The 16,250-nt window shown below is 40.2% G+C and overlaps 1 protein-coding gene across 2 annotated transcripts; it reads right to left on the reverse strand.

Moving 5' to 3' along the window:
• Positions 1-1,279: 1,279 nt before the first annotated feature.
• On the reverse strand, positions 1,280-16,008 carry LOC139404695 (myosin-6-like). 2 transcript variants are annotated; one of them, XM_071147305.1, is made up of 40 exons: positions 15,904-16,008; positions 15,732-15,773; positions 14,513-14,721; positions 14,023-14,166; positions 13,775-13,931; positions 13,658-13,685; positions 13,462-13,567; positions 13,220-13,312; positions 12,736-12,799; positions 12,549-12,647; positions 12,033-12,136; positions 11,716-11,854; positions 11,497-11,615; positions 11,144-11,293; positions 10,882-11,052; positions 10,407-10,716; positions 10,237-10,310; positions 9,859-10,064; positions 9,636-9,759; positions 8,961-9,097; positions 8,616-8,871; positions 8,146-8,388; positions 7,882-8,058; positions 7,642-7,787; positions 7,476-7,566; positions 6,994-7,383; positions 6,760-6,886; positions 6,544-6,662; positions 6,262-6,458; positions 5,297-5,480; positions 4,475-4,640; positions 4,081-4,205; positions 3,690-3,998; positions 3,379-3,582; positions 2,981-3,277; positions 2,725-2,829; positions 2,530-2,625; positions 2,277-2,411; positions 1,901-1,949; positions 1,280-1,408 (listed from the first exon to the last, which is right to left on the reverse strand). In XM_071147305.1, exons 3-39 carry the CDS (start codon positions 14,711-14,713, stop codon positions 1,929-1,931), a joined length of 5,814 nt encoding a protein of 1,937 aa, XP_071003406.1. In that variant the 5' UTR covers positions 14,714-14,721; positions 15,732-15,773; positions 15,904-16,008; the 3' UTR covers positions 1,280-1,408; positions 1,901-1,928. The 2 variants fall into 2 exon arrangements, with proteins under 2 accessions (XP_071003406.1, XP_071003408.1); XM_071147307.1 differs by having other exon boundaries at positions 15,732-15,770; positions 15,904-16,001.
• Positions 16,009-16,250: the final 242 nt, after the last annotated feature.

Consider the following 16,250-nt stretch of genomic DNA (forward strand, 5'->3'; position numbering starts at 1 on the left):
AGTGGTGTGTGTGTTTATGAGAGGGAGTGAGAGAGAGAGAGTGGTGTGTGTGTGTTTATGAGAGGGAGGGAGAGAGGGTGGTGTGTGTGTATATGAGGGGGAGGGAGAGAGAGTGCGTAAGGTAAGGAGGGAAAGTGTGTGTCTGAAGAGAAAATAAGCTTTCATGCAATTTTCCCTTACTGACAATGACATGCAGATCATGATGCATATATATTCATTCCTCCAGCCAAATGTTTTTTTTAATTTTTTTTTATTTTTAACCTTTATTTAAATAGGCAAGTCAGATGAGGACAAATTCTTATTTACAATGACGGCCTACCCCGGCCAAACCCGGACGACGCTGGGCCAATTGTGCGCCGCCCTATGGGACTCCTAATCACGGTCGGATGAGATTCAGCCTGGATCACAGGTAGGCCTTTGCAAATATGAGCAAATCAGCCATTCTATGCAGCATTCTATTACACAGTGAACAGTGGGAAGTTAAATTAAATGTGTTGTATTGAGTAGAAGTATGAATTTCAGTGACAGATTTTTTGAGAACGTTTAGAAAACGGGAACAAGTGTCAGGGGACGTAGCCAACAGGATGCTAAGCCACTGATCTTTCATGATTTTATGTTGTGTAAATTCACTTGCCACATAATTGTCGCTGTGTTGATTTCTTTCAAGAGAAAATCAACAAATGACTAAAACTCTAGCGCCTTTTTGTCAGTAGATAAAGATACTCCATGGATGTAATGTTGGGTCACATACAAATATGATCTAATATTAATCAAATTTTCATGAAACCTAACAAATCCTAAGTTTTAGGCAAACAAAATACATTGTTCATCGGTGTGGGTAGTAGTTTCACTTTCTGTCTAATTAGGTATTTTCTGAACAATGTGCCTGTCCATTTAGGGCAGTTCCCAACCTTTTTCGATTACTGTACGACAAACTGAATTTTGCTCTGCCAGAATACCACTGAAGTACCTGCTCCTGCATTTGAAAAGTAGGCCTATGGTCTCATGAGTCTTCCCAAGTACCCACTGTGGATGGGCTAAGTACCCCCAGGGGTCCTAGTACCCCTGGTTGGAAGCCACTGATTTAGGGGACACAATTTGGCCCAGGAGCACCACCAGAGATGTTTGTCTATTTTCCTGATTCTCTGTGGGGTCCCCTAAATCTCATTATATTCTATGAAAACCAGTGTTTACTTAATTTTGTTAAATAACGGTTGATTTCATGCTAATAAAATGTCTATAATTCCTGTTTGTAATAGAAACAAGCAAAACACAGAAGGCCTATTTTAAATTGACTTTATTCTTTATTCTGCTCATGTTACATGGAGAATATAGAAAACTAAAGCACTACAGTCAGGAGATTTTCAGTAAGGTCCATCCAAGAGCTTCACTCTTCATCATGACATTTCTGTGACAGAAGATGGATAAAGGTTCAAATTGAATTAACTATCGTGAACACTAAAAACATTCTTAGAATATTCTGTGGATCATCAACTATAAATTAAACAATGGGGCACCTTGTTTGAGTTTACAGAGTACACTACAAACATCATGCATTACACAAACTGTTTACTAGTAAATTAAAGATTTTACAAAAATAATTAAAGAAGCAACGATGTCTAGTGTTTATCTTAAGTAAATGTCTAGTATTTATAAGTAAATAAAAATGCGTTGCTTGCCATCACAGTAAGTCACCACTTAAACCAATAAATATTATGCTTTTGAAAAAAAAAATTTAACCAATGACAGGAAATATTATTCAAATGTATAGAATATAATAGAATAAGACTTTCTTTATAGGTAGTTGTATGGTTATTGGACATCAAATACTTACATACAAAGATATTGATGTTGGGGCCGTCGTCATACATGACAAATGAAAACCAATAAAAGAACTGACCTGGGAGCCGACATCACAACTCTTGACCTCACTCTTCCTCCTTTCCTTTCTGTGATGGAGAAGATGGATTGATTATGAGAAAATGTTTTATACTGCCATTTTATACTGTAACCTCTGGTTGAAATTTTACAGTTGGGAACTTCAACAGGTATAGTTACTTAGTAACAATTTAACAAATAATGAATGTATTACTTCTTTTCTTCAGGAATCAATGGGTGAATATAGAGAATTGAAATGACCATTAAACAGAGTCCCAGATCCCAGACTTTAGCATTGAAGCTATTTAAGGTTGAGGATTTTGCCATACATTACACCTGGGAATCTGCTTAATTATAACCATTACAACTATGTACATTGAAACAGCAACTTCACTGACCTTGGAGCCGGAATCACGACTCTTGGCTCTCATCTTGTTAACCTGAGACTCAGCAATATCAGCCCTCTCCTCTGCCTCATCCAGTTCATGCTGAATCTTGCGGAACTTGCCCAAACTGGAATTGGCTTGTTCCTCCTGTGAATAATGTTAAATATGAATGTTAAAAATCCTGTGAATAATGTTAAGTTTCTTGCAAACAACAATTTGAGAATTACAGCTGTATTAGTTGGATGATGGAACATTTTCTACTTACAGCCTCCTCTGAAGTTCTCTTGTAGGATTTGACCTTCAGCTGCAGTTTGTCCACCAGGTCTTGAAGACGGGACAAATTCTTACGGTCTTCCTCAGTCTGTCCCCAAAAAGAAAGGAAATAATTGTCATTGGTGTGTCTTACATTTGATTCTTAGCGTGTTAATAATGCACTGTCAAATTAAAATATATGATGTACCTGGTAGGTGAGCTCCTTGATGCGTCTCTCATATTTACGGACACCTTTCACAGCATCACTGCTCCTCCTTTGCTCCATTTCCACTTCACTCTCTAGCTCCCTCACCTAGAAAGAAATGATGGATGTTAACACATTAATTCCATTTACGTTGTTAGTTACCACTGCTTTTAATATTAAAGCTAGAAATATGACTATAAATATGAAAAAATGATTTAGAATTAATAGAAGATTATGTAGCTGGGCCTCAGACACTTACTCTGGACTCCAGCTTCTGGATCTGCTTCTTGCCACCTTTCATGGCAATTTGTTCAGCTTCATCCAGGCGGTGCTGCAGGTCCTTGATGGTCTGCTCCATGTTCTTTTTCATGCGCTCCAGATGAGAACTGGTGTCCTGCTCCTTCTTCAGCTCCTCTGCCATCATGGCAGCATCAGTAATGGCCTTTTTGGCCTTTTCCTCAGCATTTCTGCACTCCTGCACAGCCTCCTCCACTTCATTCTGAAGCTGGGATGTGTCACCCTCTAGCTTCTTCTTCTGGCTCAACAGGCTGGTGTTCTACACGTATATATGACAAATTCCTTTTAATATAACCTCAACAAATCTCAAATCGCAGACATTTTAAGGAGAACACAAATTGTTATCTATTACCGTCTTACCTGTGAGTGCAGCAGCTGAACTCTCTCACTAACATCCAGCAGTTCCTGCTCAGCCAGTTTGCGGCCTCTCTCAGTCTGCTCCACCATGGCTCTCAGCTCATCCAGTTCAGCCTGCATCAGGTTGTTGCGTCTCTCTACAATAGCAATGTTCTCCTTCAGATCATCATTGCCACGAAGAGCATCATCCAGCTGCATTTGAGAATCCTGTAGAGAGAATTTATGATTTTACTATATTTTGTTTCACAGTGTGGTTTGGCTTTTTGTGAAGGCACAAGCAATGTTTTTAATTCACAATGGTGTGGAGGTGTTACCTTCAGATGGGAATGAAGACCCTTAAGTTGCTTCTGGGCCTCTGCTGCCTGCCTGTTGGCCTGGCTGAGCTGGATCTCCATCTCATTGAGATCTCCCTCCATCTTCTTCTTCAGCCTGAGAGCTTCATTCCTGCTGCGAGTCTCTGACTCCAGGGAGCTTTGCAGGGTATCCACCACTCTCTGCTGGTTCCTCTTATTCATCTCCATCTCCTCATCCTTCTCCACCAGCTTCCGTTCAATGTCAGCTTTGACCTGATTGAACTCCAGCTGTGCTCTCATGATCTTGCCCTCCTCATGCTCTAGGGAGCCCTATGAGACCACAGCCACCCATAGTTTAGAAGATTTTACAATTCAATTCTGGTACTTTCACTATCAGTAAATGTTTTCTCACCTCAGCTTCCTCTAAAGCAGACTGTATCTCAGCCTTCTCCTGCTCCAGCTGTTTACGGATCTTCTCCAGTTCATGGATGCTCTTTCCTCCCTCACCAAGTTGCTCAGTCAGGTCAGAAATTTCCTCTGTGGAAAAATATAATTTTACATCAGAATCTTTTTGTGACAACTAGTAGGGTTGGGCTGTATCCAGATGTTCATACCGGGGTATACGGTATTACCGTTGGTGCATATTTATTTGGAACATCTTAGATAGTTAAATTTACAGTATTGAAAATCATACCATCGGTATGAAAAAACACGCAAGCCTAATAACTACAATATTTTTGTGATCTCTATAACCTATCAATCTTTAATTAACTAAGTTATATAGGCAATCATGCACATTCTCTGACCTTGGAGGTTCTTGTTCTCTCTCTTCATCGTCTCTAGGTGATCCAGAGATTCCTCATAAGAGTTCTTGAGTTTGAAGAGTTCAGTGCTGAGAGATCTGGCCTCTTTCTGGGAGCTCTCTAGCTCCGTCTGAGACTCTTCAAACTTCTGCTTCCACTCAGCCAGGACCTGGACACGTAAGGGGTTTCAATACAGTATATGATTAGGATAATATGTACTTTATTGTCCATTAACTTACAGAAGAACGATGCTCACAACCTAAGCCCCCGAGAAAACACGGGCAGAATGCAATGAGTCAGCCGCAGTGCAACTCCCCTGGAGCAATTATAGGGGTGAAGTGCCTTGCTCAAGGGTATGTAGGATGATGACAGCAACCTTCTGGTTGTCGGCGAATTCAACGCCAGATTTTCTCATCTGAGCTGGGATTCAAGGCCTGCTTCTCTAACCACTAGTCTACATGCTGTCCCTATTATGTACTATAATCAATAAAATGTATTTATAAAGCCCTTCTTACATCAGCTGATGTCACAAAGTGCTGTACAGAAACCCAGCCTAAAACCCCAAACAGCAAGCAATGCAGGTGTAGAAGCAGGGTGGCTAGGAAAAACTCCCTAGAAAGGCCAGAACATAGGAAGAAACCTAGAGAGGAACCAGGCTATGAGGGGTGGCCAGTCCTCTTCTGGCTGTGCCGGGTGAAGATTATAACAGAACATTACCAAGATGTTCAAATGTTCATAGATGACCAGCAGGGTTAAATAATAATCACAGTGGTAATGAAGACTAATAGGAAGGCTAATTGGACTTGTCTACAATTAATTTTCTACCTTGTCGAAGTTCCTTTGCTTTTTGTCCAGAGCGGCAGCAGATGCATTGGATCTCTCCACATCCACCATGAGATCTTCAATCTCATTCTGGAGTCTGTGTTTAGTCTTCTCCAGGGAGGAGCATTTAGCATTAACAGCTTCCACAGCCTCCTCTGCATCCTGCAGACGCTGAGCCAGCTTTTTCCTGGATTGACATAGATGAGAAACATTTAAGACATCTGCCTTTTTTCTGTCTGATATTTAATGGTTCTATATCAGGTAATCTATGTATCATTCATCATGTACTTTTGTGTGTCACTAATTCAGCCAAGGTTGAATAGCCTTAAATGTAAGACAGAAACCTTGCTTTTTTTTGTAAGCTTCAATATTGCAAATAGATTGTGGCTTCTATCAATGTAATTGTCTGCATACTTTCCATTCCCCCATAAATATTTTTTTTAAAGATATATTATTAAATGTATATTTTTTTTAAATATGTGTTTGTTTATTATTTTCCCCCAACCCTACCATCCCTCCCCTTATTGGAGTAAACTAATGGACGACAACAACAAGACTTAGGCTCCTACTTCCATCTTATACATACTATATACATTTTACAGACACAGTATATTTTACATTAGTTATCTTTTGTTTGTTTTCAGTCCCATCTTTCAGCTACCCTCAACCCCACCCATCTATCTCTGAACACCATACAGTTGTGAAGTTTCACAAAAGTTCTGAACCTTTCTTTCTATTCTCTTAGTTCCTACAGATTGTAAATTAAAAATAACAATTTTTGCTAAGTGTGTTATTATTTTATTGATCGATTGACTATGACTTTTCAGATCACCCAGTAGTGCTATTTGCAGAGTTAACCAGGTAAATGTTGCAATCCTTCAGCCATTCCTGAATCTGTATCCCCCATATATATAACATTCTATTGGTTACAATACTTTTGTATAATAATTTAAATTAAGCGTCCTTACTTTGCATCTTCAAGCTCCTCGGTCTTCTGTATGGCATCAGTTTCATACTTGGTTCTCCACTGAGCCACTTCAGCATTAGCCTTGGACATGCCACGCTGCAGCTCAGACTTGGCCTCCTGCTCCTCCTCATACTGCTCCCTCAGCAGATCTGAGTCATGGCGAGCAGACTGCACTGCATGGGCAAGTGCGTTCTTTGCCTGGTAAGGACATTTTGTAAAGAATCAAATTATGCCGGAGGTTAAATGAAGTCGATTATTGACACTGCATTTTTAGTATAAATACCTTGACTTCCTCCTCCAGTTGTCTCTTGAGGTCTTCAATCTGCTGAACGTTGGACTGCTTACCTCTGGTCAGTTGGGAGACCAGAGAGTCCTTCTCCTCTAGCTGTCTGGCAAGTTCACCTGTTTTAATGCAATTTTAATTATTTCAAATTATATTACTTATTTGGTTATTTGTTGTTGCTGTTCATGTGAATGTCCAGATTTTTAGTTAATATACCATTCTCAGTTTGAAGCTTTGCTTTCTGCATGGTGAAATCATTGATGGATCGCTGTCCTTCCTCAGCTTTCGTCCTGTATTCACTCATCTGGTCCTCGAGAGTGCGGCACATTTTCTCCAAGTTTGTCTAAAAACAGATATGTTTTTTGAATGACAGAACACCGTCACTAGATTCCATCATTAAAAAGCATGTACCGATACCGCATTTTATGATTGCTCAGTGATACCACATACTTTAGACTTGACAATCTGCTCCATGTTGGAGACCACATCGTCCAACTCCAGCCTGAGCTCACTCTTCTCCTTCTCCAGCTTCTGCTTCACTCTCTGAAGGTTGTCAATCTGCTCTCCCAGGTCAGCCACACTGTCAGCATTTTTCTTCCTCAGAGTGGCAGCTGTAGCCTCATGCTGCAGAGTAGCCTCTTCAAGGTCTCTGCGCACCTTCTGAAACTCAGCCTCCCTTTTCTTGTTCATCTCAATCTGGGCAGCAGTGGCTCCACCTGCTTCCTCCAGCCTCTCACTGATCTCTTCCAGCTCTCTGGACAAGTCTGCCCTCTGTTTCTCCACCTTGGCACGGGCAGCTCTCTCAGCCTCAAGCTCTTCCTCCAGCTCTTCAATGCGGGCCTGAAATGGTTAGAATTGAAATGTTTTGGTAAGAACAGAACATAAACAAGTGTAACACAATGATTACCTTTTCAACAATACTATTAAAATACCTGCAGCTCCTTCAGTTTCTTCTGAAGTTGGGCACTCATGGCCTGCTCATCCTCAATCTTGCTGTTGAGTTGGCTCGTCTCAAAATCCTTCCTGATAAGTAAAGCACACATTTTAGAGCTTTCTGTAAAGGAATTATTCATTAGATTTTGTGGGTTGTGATCTTACTTCTTCATTCTCTCCTCCAGTTGCTGCTTGTCGTTCTCAAGGTCCATTAGGCTCTCCTGGGTCAACTTCAAGTCTCCTTCCAGCTTTCTTTTGGCTCTCTCAAGGTCCATCCTGACCTTCTTTTCTTGCTCCAGAGACCCTTCAAGCTGATAAAGGATATATTAAACAATATTGTGCTGTAGGCTATTTTAGGATATTACTTAATTTGTTGTAATTTTTTATTTCCAATTTGGTACTCACATCATCAACTTGCTGTTCCAGTTTGGCTTTGGCCTTGGTCAGCGTGTTGACCTTGTCCTCCTCACTCTGCAGGTCATCCAACGTTTGCTGATGAGCCTCCTGCAGAGCCTTCTTCTCCTTGGTCAGCTTGGCAATGATTTCGTCCAGAGCTGCCATCTCTTCAGTAAGATTTTTAACCTAAGGAAATGGATCAATGTCTTTACGTTTTCATTCAAAACAATCAATTGGAGTTTTAACAATACAATAATGAAGAACAACTTTTACCTTGTTCTCTGTGGCATGCTTTTCCTTCTCCACTTTAGCCAGAGTGAGCTCCAGATCATCAATGTCCTTCTTGAGTTCTGAGCACTCATCTTCCAGCTTCCTCTTCTTGGCAGTCAGCTCTGAATTCATCTCCTCCTCATCCTCCAGTCTTTCTGTCAGCTCTTTGGATTTGGCCTCAAGCTGGATTTTGCTCTTGATCAGACCCTCGCATCTCTCTTCAGCATCACCAATAGTGTCTTCTGACTGTCAATGTGTCAATATATTGTAAGTATATCAAATTCTCCAAAGCTCAGAAGTTTGTTTGGTGGCAAAATATTTGGAGACTACAAATGCTCCGCTGATTGTACATACCTATTTAGCAAATCATGTCTCCTCTTTCTCTGTTTTTACATTTCTCTATTTAGCTAAGGCAATTTTGACAAAGGATGTGAGTGCAGAAACGTAACTGTGTTGCAGTTAAAGTTACTCACAGTTTGGACAGCGATCTGCAGGTCATTCTTCTCTTGGATAAGGGAGACCATCTTCTCTTCCAGCTCCTTTCTACGGGCTTCACTTTTAGCATAAGCCTCTTTAAGCTTCAGGAATTCTTCCTTCATGTTCGCCATCTCCTTCTCAGTCTCTGCTGACTTCAGCAGAGGTTTAATCTTAAAGAACATCTTCATCCAGGGCCAATTCTTGACACCCATGAAGGCACGAATGTTCCATTGGATCACAAGCAAGGCGTCCCTGTGAAATGGAACAGAAGTAGCTTCTTATACACCCTTTTCCACCTCCACCATATTGTCTGCAGAAGTTTTATCTACTCTTATTCCAACCTGCGGTCAACAATTTTCTGGAACTCAATTCTGGCAAGTAGACCACGTGATCGGGCCTGCATTCCAGTGATGATAAGAGCGAGACGGTCATCTCTCATCTCCTCAAGGGTACCCAGGAGACCAGCCTTGAAGAACACCTAATGATAAACCAAGGCCATACTTTGGTGCATGGATTGTCTTGTATTTGTACGATTGTATTTTTCTGCCAGTTGACCATAAATAACTTGAATGTGGTATCTCCCAGATTTACAAAACGTAGTAGTCATGTTTAGATGGCTAATTTCTTGCCTCTGTGAAAATGGCACAAATTGACCACAAGTTGGCCTTGTAATGTGCAATTCATTTTACAACTTCTGTCCCAGCATGACCGAGAGTGAAGAAAATTTGCACGTTTTCAAAAAACATGTACAGTATCTCAAACAGTATGGCCACAATGCTTTTGATATCTTATATATAGCCAGATATGGATCTACTACATGGTAAATATTTGCATTTCTTGACTTGATCCATTTCCCCTATAGACAGATGATATGTAGAAAGCATGCTCAGTGGTATATCATCAGTTATTTCAACAGGCATTTCTCAGGTAAACTTAGTGGTGATATACTGCTTGGACCCCGTAATTGCTGCTGGTCCAACAGGTCTTATTGCTTTTCATCTATTTAGGGAACGTACCTTAGTGTGTCCTAATCTGTACTGGGTGTGGTCAATGTCCAGAGAGCCTAGCAGTTTTTCTGCTGCCTTCATGTTGTCAATGAACTGACCCTCAGGGATAGCATTTGGATTGAGGATGCGGTATCTGAATTTAAATCAGAAAGCAATTATCTTCAAAAATGGAACACTTGAATAGGTAAACAGGTGAATTTATTTTGGACAGGAAATGCATAATGGTTTGTACCTTTGTTTGAAGTCAGCATACAGGATCCTGTTGGGGAAGCCCTTTCTGCAGATCCTGATGCCTTCCAGCACACCGTTACAGCGCAGCTGGTGCATGACCAGAGGATTCTCCATGGCCCCAGGAGTCTTGGTCTCGTTGGGGATGAGGCAACGCACAAAGTGAGGGTGAGTAGACCTCAAGTTGGTCATGAGTTTACCCAAGTTCTCCTGTAAGTATGACAAATGTAGAATTTTCCATAAATGACTCCCAGTACCTCACAAGTCATAATGGCATTTAATGCTAACATGCCAATCCACAACAAACTGACAAATATAATACATTTGTTATTTTCTGCCATTTGAAAACATCAGAAGTATATTGATTTAAAGTCAGATCTACCCTGTGCAATGCAGACACAGTCTGGAAGGAAGAGCCTTTCTTCTTCTTTCCTCCAGCCGCTTTTTCTTCAGTTGCTGTATGATAATGACATCAATTAAATATACTATTGTCATGTACATTTGTATTTATTTCTGTGGTTTGTAGTCTTTGCCGATAAAAACACATCGTACCTCCTTCTGCACCAGCATAGCTCACAAAGAGGTTGGCCAGGAACTTAAGACTTGACTTCTGGAACAGTCCGACCACAGTCTCATTCAGCGGGTCCTTGTTCTTCACCAGCCAGTTACCAATGTTGTAGTCAACAATGCCAGCATAGTGAACCAGGGAGAAATGTGCCTCTGGTCTACCCTTAATAATCCTAGGCTTCTGGAAGCATGCATTTTTGCCCAGATGGTTCTCATACAGCTTAGCTTTGAATGTAGAATCACTGGCCTTGGGGAACATGCACTCCTCTTCAAGGATGGACATGATACCCATGGGCTGAAAGGGGAAAATTAATGAAAATAAATGAATACTAAGGCAAAGTAATAAATATGAGAATAATTTGTTGTTGAAGCACATTTATGAAGATTGCCCTTGTAATGTTTGAAATCTCAAAAGATTCAATCATATAAATTCAACTTATGTGAAACTGAAGACACCAACCCTTTCAATGAGGTCAATGCAGGCAGCCAAGTCCATGCCGAAGTCAATGAACTCCCAGACGATGCCCTCTTTCTTATATTCTTCCTGCTCCAGCACAAACATGTGGTGGTTGAAGAACTGCTGCAGCTTCTCATTAGTGAAGTTGATGCACAGCTGCTCAAAGGTGTTGAACTGAAATAGAAGTTTACAGTTACTTTATTTTGTCAGCTGTAATGTTTTAGATGAATTGTTTCATGACGTGGCCTTTTGTCAAATCACTCACATCAAAGATCTCAAAGCCAGCAATGTCCAGCACACCAATGTAGTGCTGGCGAGCGTTCTTTGTGTCCAGTGTAAGGTTGATTCTTATCACCATCCAGAGGAACATGTTCTCGTAAATTTTCTTTGCCAGTGCACCAATGGAGTAGTAAACCTTCAAAATATTGAGAAAATAATTTACCAAAACATAGGCTCCACATAAACGCATAGGGACAGTTTCCCAGACACAGATCAGGCCTTGGACTAAAAGGCATCGTCAATGAGGAATCACAGGCATGAACATGTTAGCAACTCTAGACAGAAGTTTTATGCTCAAATTATTATCTCCTGGAAATGTAAAACTTTTTTGAGACTCACCTGGTCGACACTCTGACCTTTGGTGACCCACTCATTTCCTACTTTGACCCTTGGGTGACACAGCCCCTTGACCAGGTCAGCAGAGTTCAGGCCCATCAGATATGCAGCTTTGTCAATATCTGGAAAGGCAAAGTTTTATGGTTGGAGGAGGCACTCTGAGCGTCAGATTTTTCAGATATGACTTTATGTTAAAGTGAGAGGTTTTTAATCAGTGCTCACCCTCAGTGCCATCTGCCTCTGCTTGCTCCTCCCGCTGCTTATTCTTGAACTTCAGGTTGCCGTAGTGCATGATGGCCCCAGTCAGCTTATAAATGCCATTAATCTCTTCTTGGGAGAATCCAAGCACATTAAAGGCATCCTAGTTTAGAAATAAAAGCAATTTTTTTGTATTGGAGAGAGAGTTGGATATAAGTGGAATAAATCAAAATCAAATTACATTTTATTTGTTCACATGCCCTGAATACAACAGGTGTAGACCTTGCTGTGAAATGCTTACTTCCAAGCACATACAGTGTTCATTAACGTATTTTACTCACATCAGTAGCCATTAGCTCATCTGCATCATTGATGGAAGTTACAGCAATCTCTCCTTGGGAGATGAAGGCGTAGTCATAAGGATTGCTGGTGATGAGTAGCATCTCTGAAAATAATCGAACAGCACAGTTTGATTTGTGTTCAGGCTGTGGTATAGGCCATTACATAATATAGTGTAAGGGCCCCCCCCCTACCGACCAGGGCGCACCCAACAGTTTGGGAACCGCTGGTCTAAGATCCCTCCCAATGTGTTATCCAATGTCATTTTAGAAAAACGCTCAGTGTCGTTGTCCTCACAAGGATTTTGTTTAACAAAATCTCTTTCTTTGAGCAATTGAATTAGTATAAAATGTATATAATAAAAAAATGTAGCTAAGTATTTGTATTACAGTATTTGTTTTGCTCATCTTTATCATGGGATCCAATAAATCTGTACCCCACTGTAATCAGTAGTTCTCAGTTGAATTCAGAATTAGACCTTAAGCCTGCTCAGTAGTGTTTGATGATTTAATACTCACCCAGCAGTTCTGGTTTCTTTTGGGACAGGATCTGGTAGAAGATGTGATAATCTCTCTCAGCCTTGAGCTGGAAAGTTACACGTGACTTCTCCAGTAGATCTGATCAGTATGGAAAAGTGCTTTTGGTATTAATGTGTTTCCTGTCAAAGAGACCTTCAATTCTGAGCAAATATACTATTGTACTCACAAGTCTCAATGTCAGCAGACGAAAGCTTCCCAGTGACTCCAAAATGAATTCGGATGAATTTACCCTGTAAGTTATTGTCAAAAGCAGAAATGAATGAGCACACCAGATCTGGGTTCAAGTAGTAGTTGTTTTCTTTTTGAATAGGTGTGCTTGATTGAGCTTGCTTGGTGTAGTGGAACTGATGGAATAGTCCCAAAAGTTTAAATCACACCTTTCACACTCTAAGCAGGCTCGATCAAACACAAAGTATTTGAAAGAAACAACAAATAGTATTTAAACCCAGGTCTGTTGCACACATACAGTCCCAAAAGGGAAGATTAGCTGATGGACCCGAGGAAGATTAGCTGACGTCATGACATCAACTAATGGGGATCCTAATAAAATTCTTATCCTTATAAAATTCAAATACAGAAGATAGTAGATCAGATGAACATTTATGCTAAGATATGAATGTTCTTTGACTGCAAACAAAGACCAAACTTACGAATCGAGAGGAGTTGTCATTCCTGATGGTCTTGGCATTACCAAAAGCCTCCAGGGCAGGATTGGCCTGGATGATTTGATCTTCCAGTGTCCCCTAGAAACCAACATCCATACAGTGTGAAAATGCTGCAATGAACACCAATACTACATGAATAAAAATTGATTTTGTCAACATATGCTCATCCATCCATGAAGAATGTTTCATTTGGGATTGATAATGATGAACATTTGCATTCTATTGACCTTTTTTTCTTCTGCAGCGCTCTTCTTTCCGCCGACAGCAGCAATGCTGGCAAAATACTGGATGACCCTCTTGGTGTTCACAGTCTTTCCAGCACCGGATTCTCCACTGGGATTGAAATACAAATGTTGATGTCTCAGAATTTATCGTAATCATAAATAGCCTCAAATCAATATAACCTTTGGTTGATGTACTTACGTGATAAGAACAGACTGGTTTTCCCTGTCTGTTGAAAGAGAAGTATCAGTAAATGTGTCATTACACAAACATGATTTGATATGCCAATGTAGATGAAAAGGAAAAGTTATATTTTACCTGACAACATGTACTGGTAGGCATTGTCAGAGATGGAGAAGATGTGAGGAGGAGCTTCTGTCCTCTTCTTGCCTCTGTATGCATTGACAACAGACTGATCGTACACTGGCAGCCACTTGTAGGGGTTGACAGTGACACAGAACAACCCTGAGTAGGTCTGTGGAAGACGAGGGAGATGCAGATTTAGTTTCATTCATTTGAATGAATGTTTGATTTAATGGAGATATTAGCAGTCAGGCTTGACTTACGTAGATCATCCAGGCTGCGTAACGCTCTTTGAGGTTAAACAGCACAGCAGGCTCGTGCAGGAAGGTGAACATCGCCATGTCCTCAATTTTATCAAACTTTGGCGGGTTCTGGGGGTGAACGTCATCCTCCTTCACAGTAACAGTCTGAAAGATGGGCAAATTAAATGATTTTGTTTCATTTTCAGGTGAAGAGGTATTCACTTTTGAGACAAATCCTATCTTGAGATTGCACACAATGTTGAATTTTCACAAATCAACCATTTACATGTAATGCCTGATTTGCATAAAAGTTAAAGATCTCAAGTCAGGATTCTGCTCCTTGTTATCTCTTGTGAGAAGAATGTTTATAGTCAACAGTAAAGCGCATAACTCAATTCAGTTTATAACTAACTGTTCATCAATCATAGAGTTATCCTAGTAGAAAATGTATTATCTTGTGATTTTCTCCAGGTCATATATTTTCAGAAATGCTTTTCACCAAAATATTTACCTTTCCAAACTCAGTATCAACGGTGACTTTAGCCCCATCTCTGCTGGTGATTGTGGCCTTGACGTACTCAACCTCAGGGTCTGGCACATAGCACTCTCTCTTTATGTCAAAGGGTCTAGTCTGGCATTCCATACGCTCCTTGTCTGACTTACGCAGATAGGAAGCTGCGCCCCCAAACTCTGCCATCAATGCGTCCCCCATTCTTAAATCTGTGCAGGCAGGAAAAGAGCATTGGACACATACATATGTATATATTACACACAGTACCAGGTTTGAGTTGGAATAATATAATGTATTTGTTGTAGATATGTATGTATTTGTGTATATAGTATTAGGTTACATTTACTAAACAATAGATTTACATGTGGCTGTCTTCTCACTGATGCCAAGGTGTGTTGTATGCTAGGATTCTCATAACAAACTGTTCTCAAACTTAAAGCTGCAATATGTCACTTTTTGGGCGACCCAACCAAATGAACATAGAAATATGTGTTATAGATATGTCATGATCATTGAAAGCAAGGCTAGGAAGCTGTTCTATATGCACTATTTCTATGCTTTCCGTTCTTAAGTTTTGTTTTTGTGTATTATACTTTCAGTTTTTTACAGCTTCAAAAAGCTGAAAATATAAAGTTATTTCACATCGTTTTAGATAGTACAATGATTCTCTACACTATACTTGTAAATTAGCCTTAATACTTAAATTATTATTATTTTAAAGACCTAAATCAATTGAAATATTAGTATCACTGTATGTATATACTGTTTATGTGAGTAGTATTCTGTAGCATGGCAGACCAATAGAACTTTTAAATAATAGCTTTAAAAAATGGTGTCGTGTCAGAACACCAGTAGGCTACCCGATTTAGAACCCTAGATTGATAAGACTTTATCTGAACAATATGAAGGTCAGCAAACCAATAACACATTGAAAATAAACCAAAACATGTGAGGTTCACATCAGACCAAAAGTAGCTAGGTCCACTGTAGCTCAAATCTACAGCTTGTGTTAGTGATGACACTGACTACATGTAATTACTATACGGAAAGACGTATTGTGCATCATATACAAGTTGACTAGATTGATGAGTAGACAACAAAATAAAACAAATGGCATTTGAATAAGAATTTGGCAAACTGTCAATAGTTTTCATGAAACACATTAAACCACTAGGAGGCATGTAGTAGAACCTCTACTTTAGAGGATTATGATTCTTACCTGTTGTTGGTCACACCCTGGATACGTTGGAAAGGATCTCTACTGAGAATGAAATAGACAAATATAAAGACCAATATCAATCAACTTGCCAGTTTAAATGTGGTAATGACAATTGTTTGGTCCTGTGATGATTATTTTTGCCCTCCTCAGCAGACTGCCTCTATATGCTTACCTTCAGGATGTCCAGTGCCTTGTGTCTCTCCTGGTCTGTCTCCTCTGGTCTCCATCACTCTTTATAGAGTGTTGATCAGCCCTATATGGAGATGGGCCATGTCAGGACATGAATTAGACTGATTATTTCAAAAGATCTGTATTTGGGGCTAGAGGTGTATACCTCTTTTGACCTATCAGGCTCGTTCTAACAACAGGCTATTCCAGGGTGGACAGAGGAGGGGAGAAATTGGCTGCATTGAAAGCCCACTTGATCATAGGGCAGTCTCAGGCACTGTAGTCATCTAAAAATGCCAAGCATGTATATTTGACCAATGGGAATTAATCCAATGATATATTTTAACATGC

Source organism: Oncorhynchus clarkii, unplaced genomic scaffold (genome assembly GCF_045791955.1).
Source record: "Oncorhynchus clarkii lewisi isolate Uvic-CL-2024 unplaced genomic scaffold, UVic_Ocla_1.0 unplaced_contig_13633_pilon_pilon, whole genome shotgun sequence".
Taxonomy (NCBI): domain Eukaryota; kingdom Metazoa; phylum Chordata; class Actinopteri; order Salmoniformes; family Salmonidae; genus Oncorhynchus; species Oncorhynchus clarkii.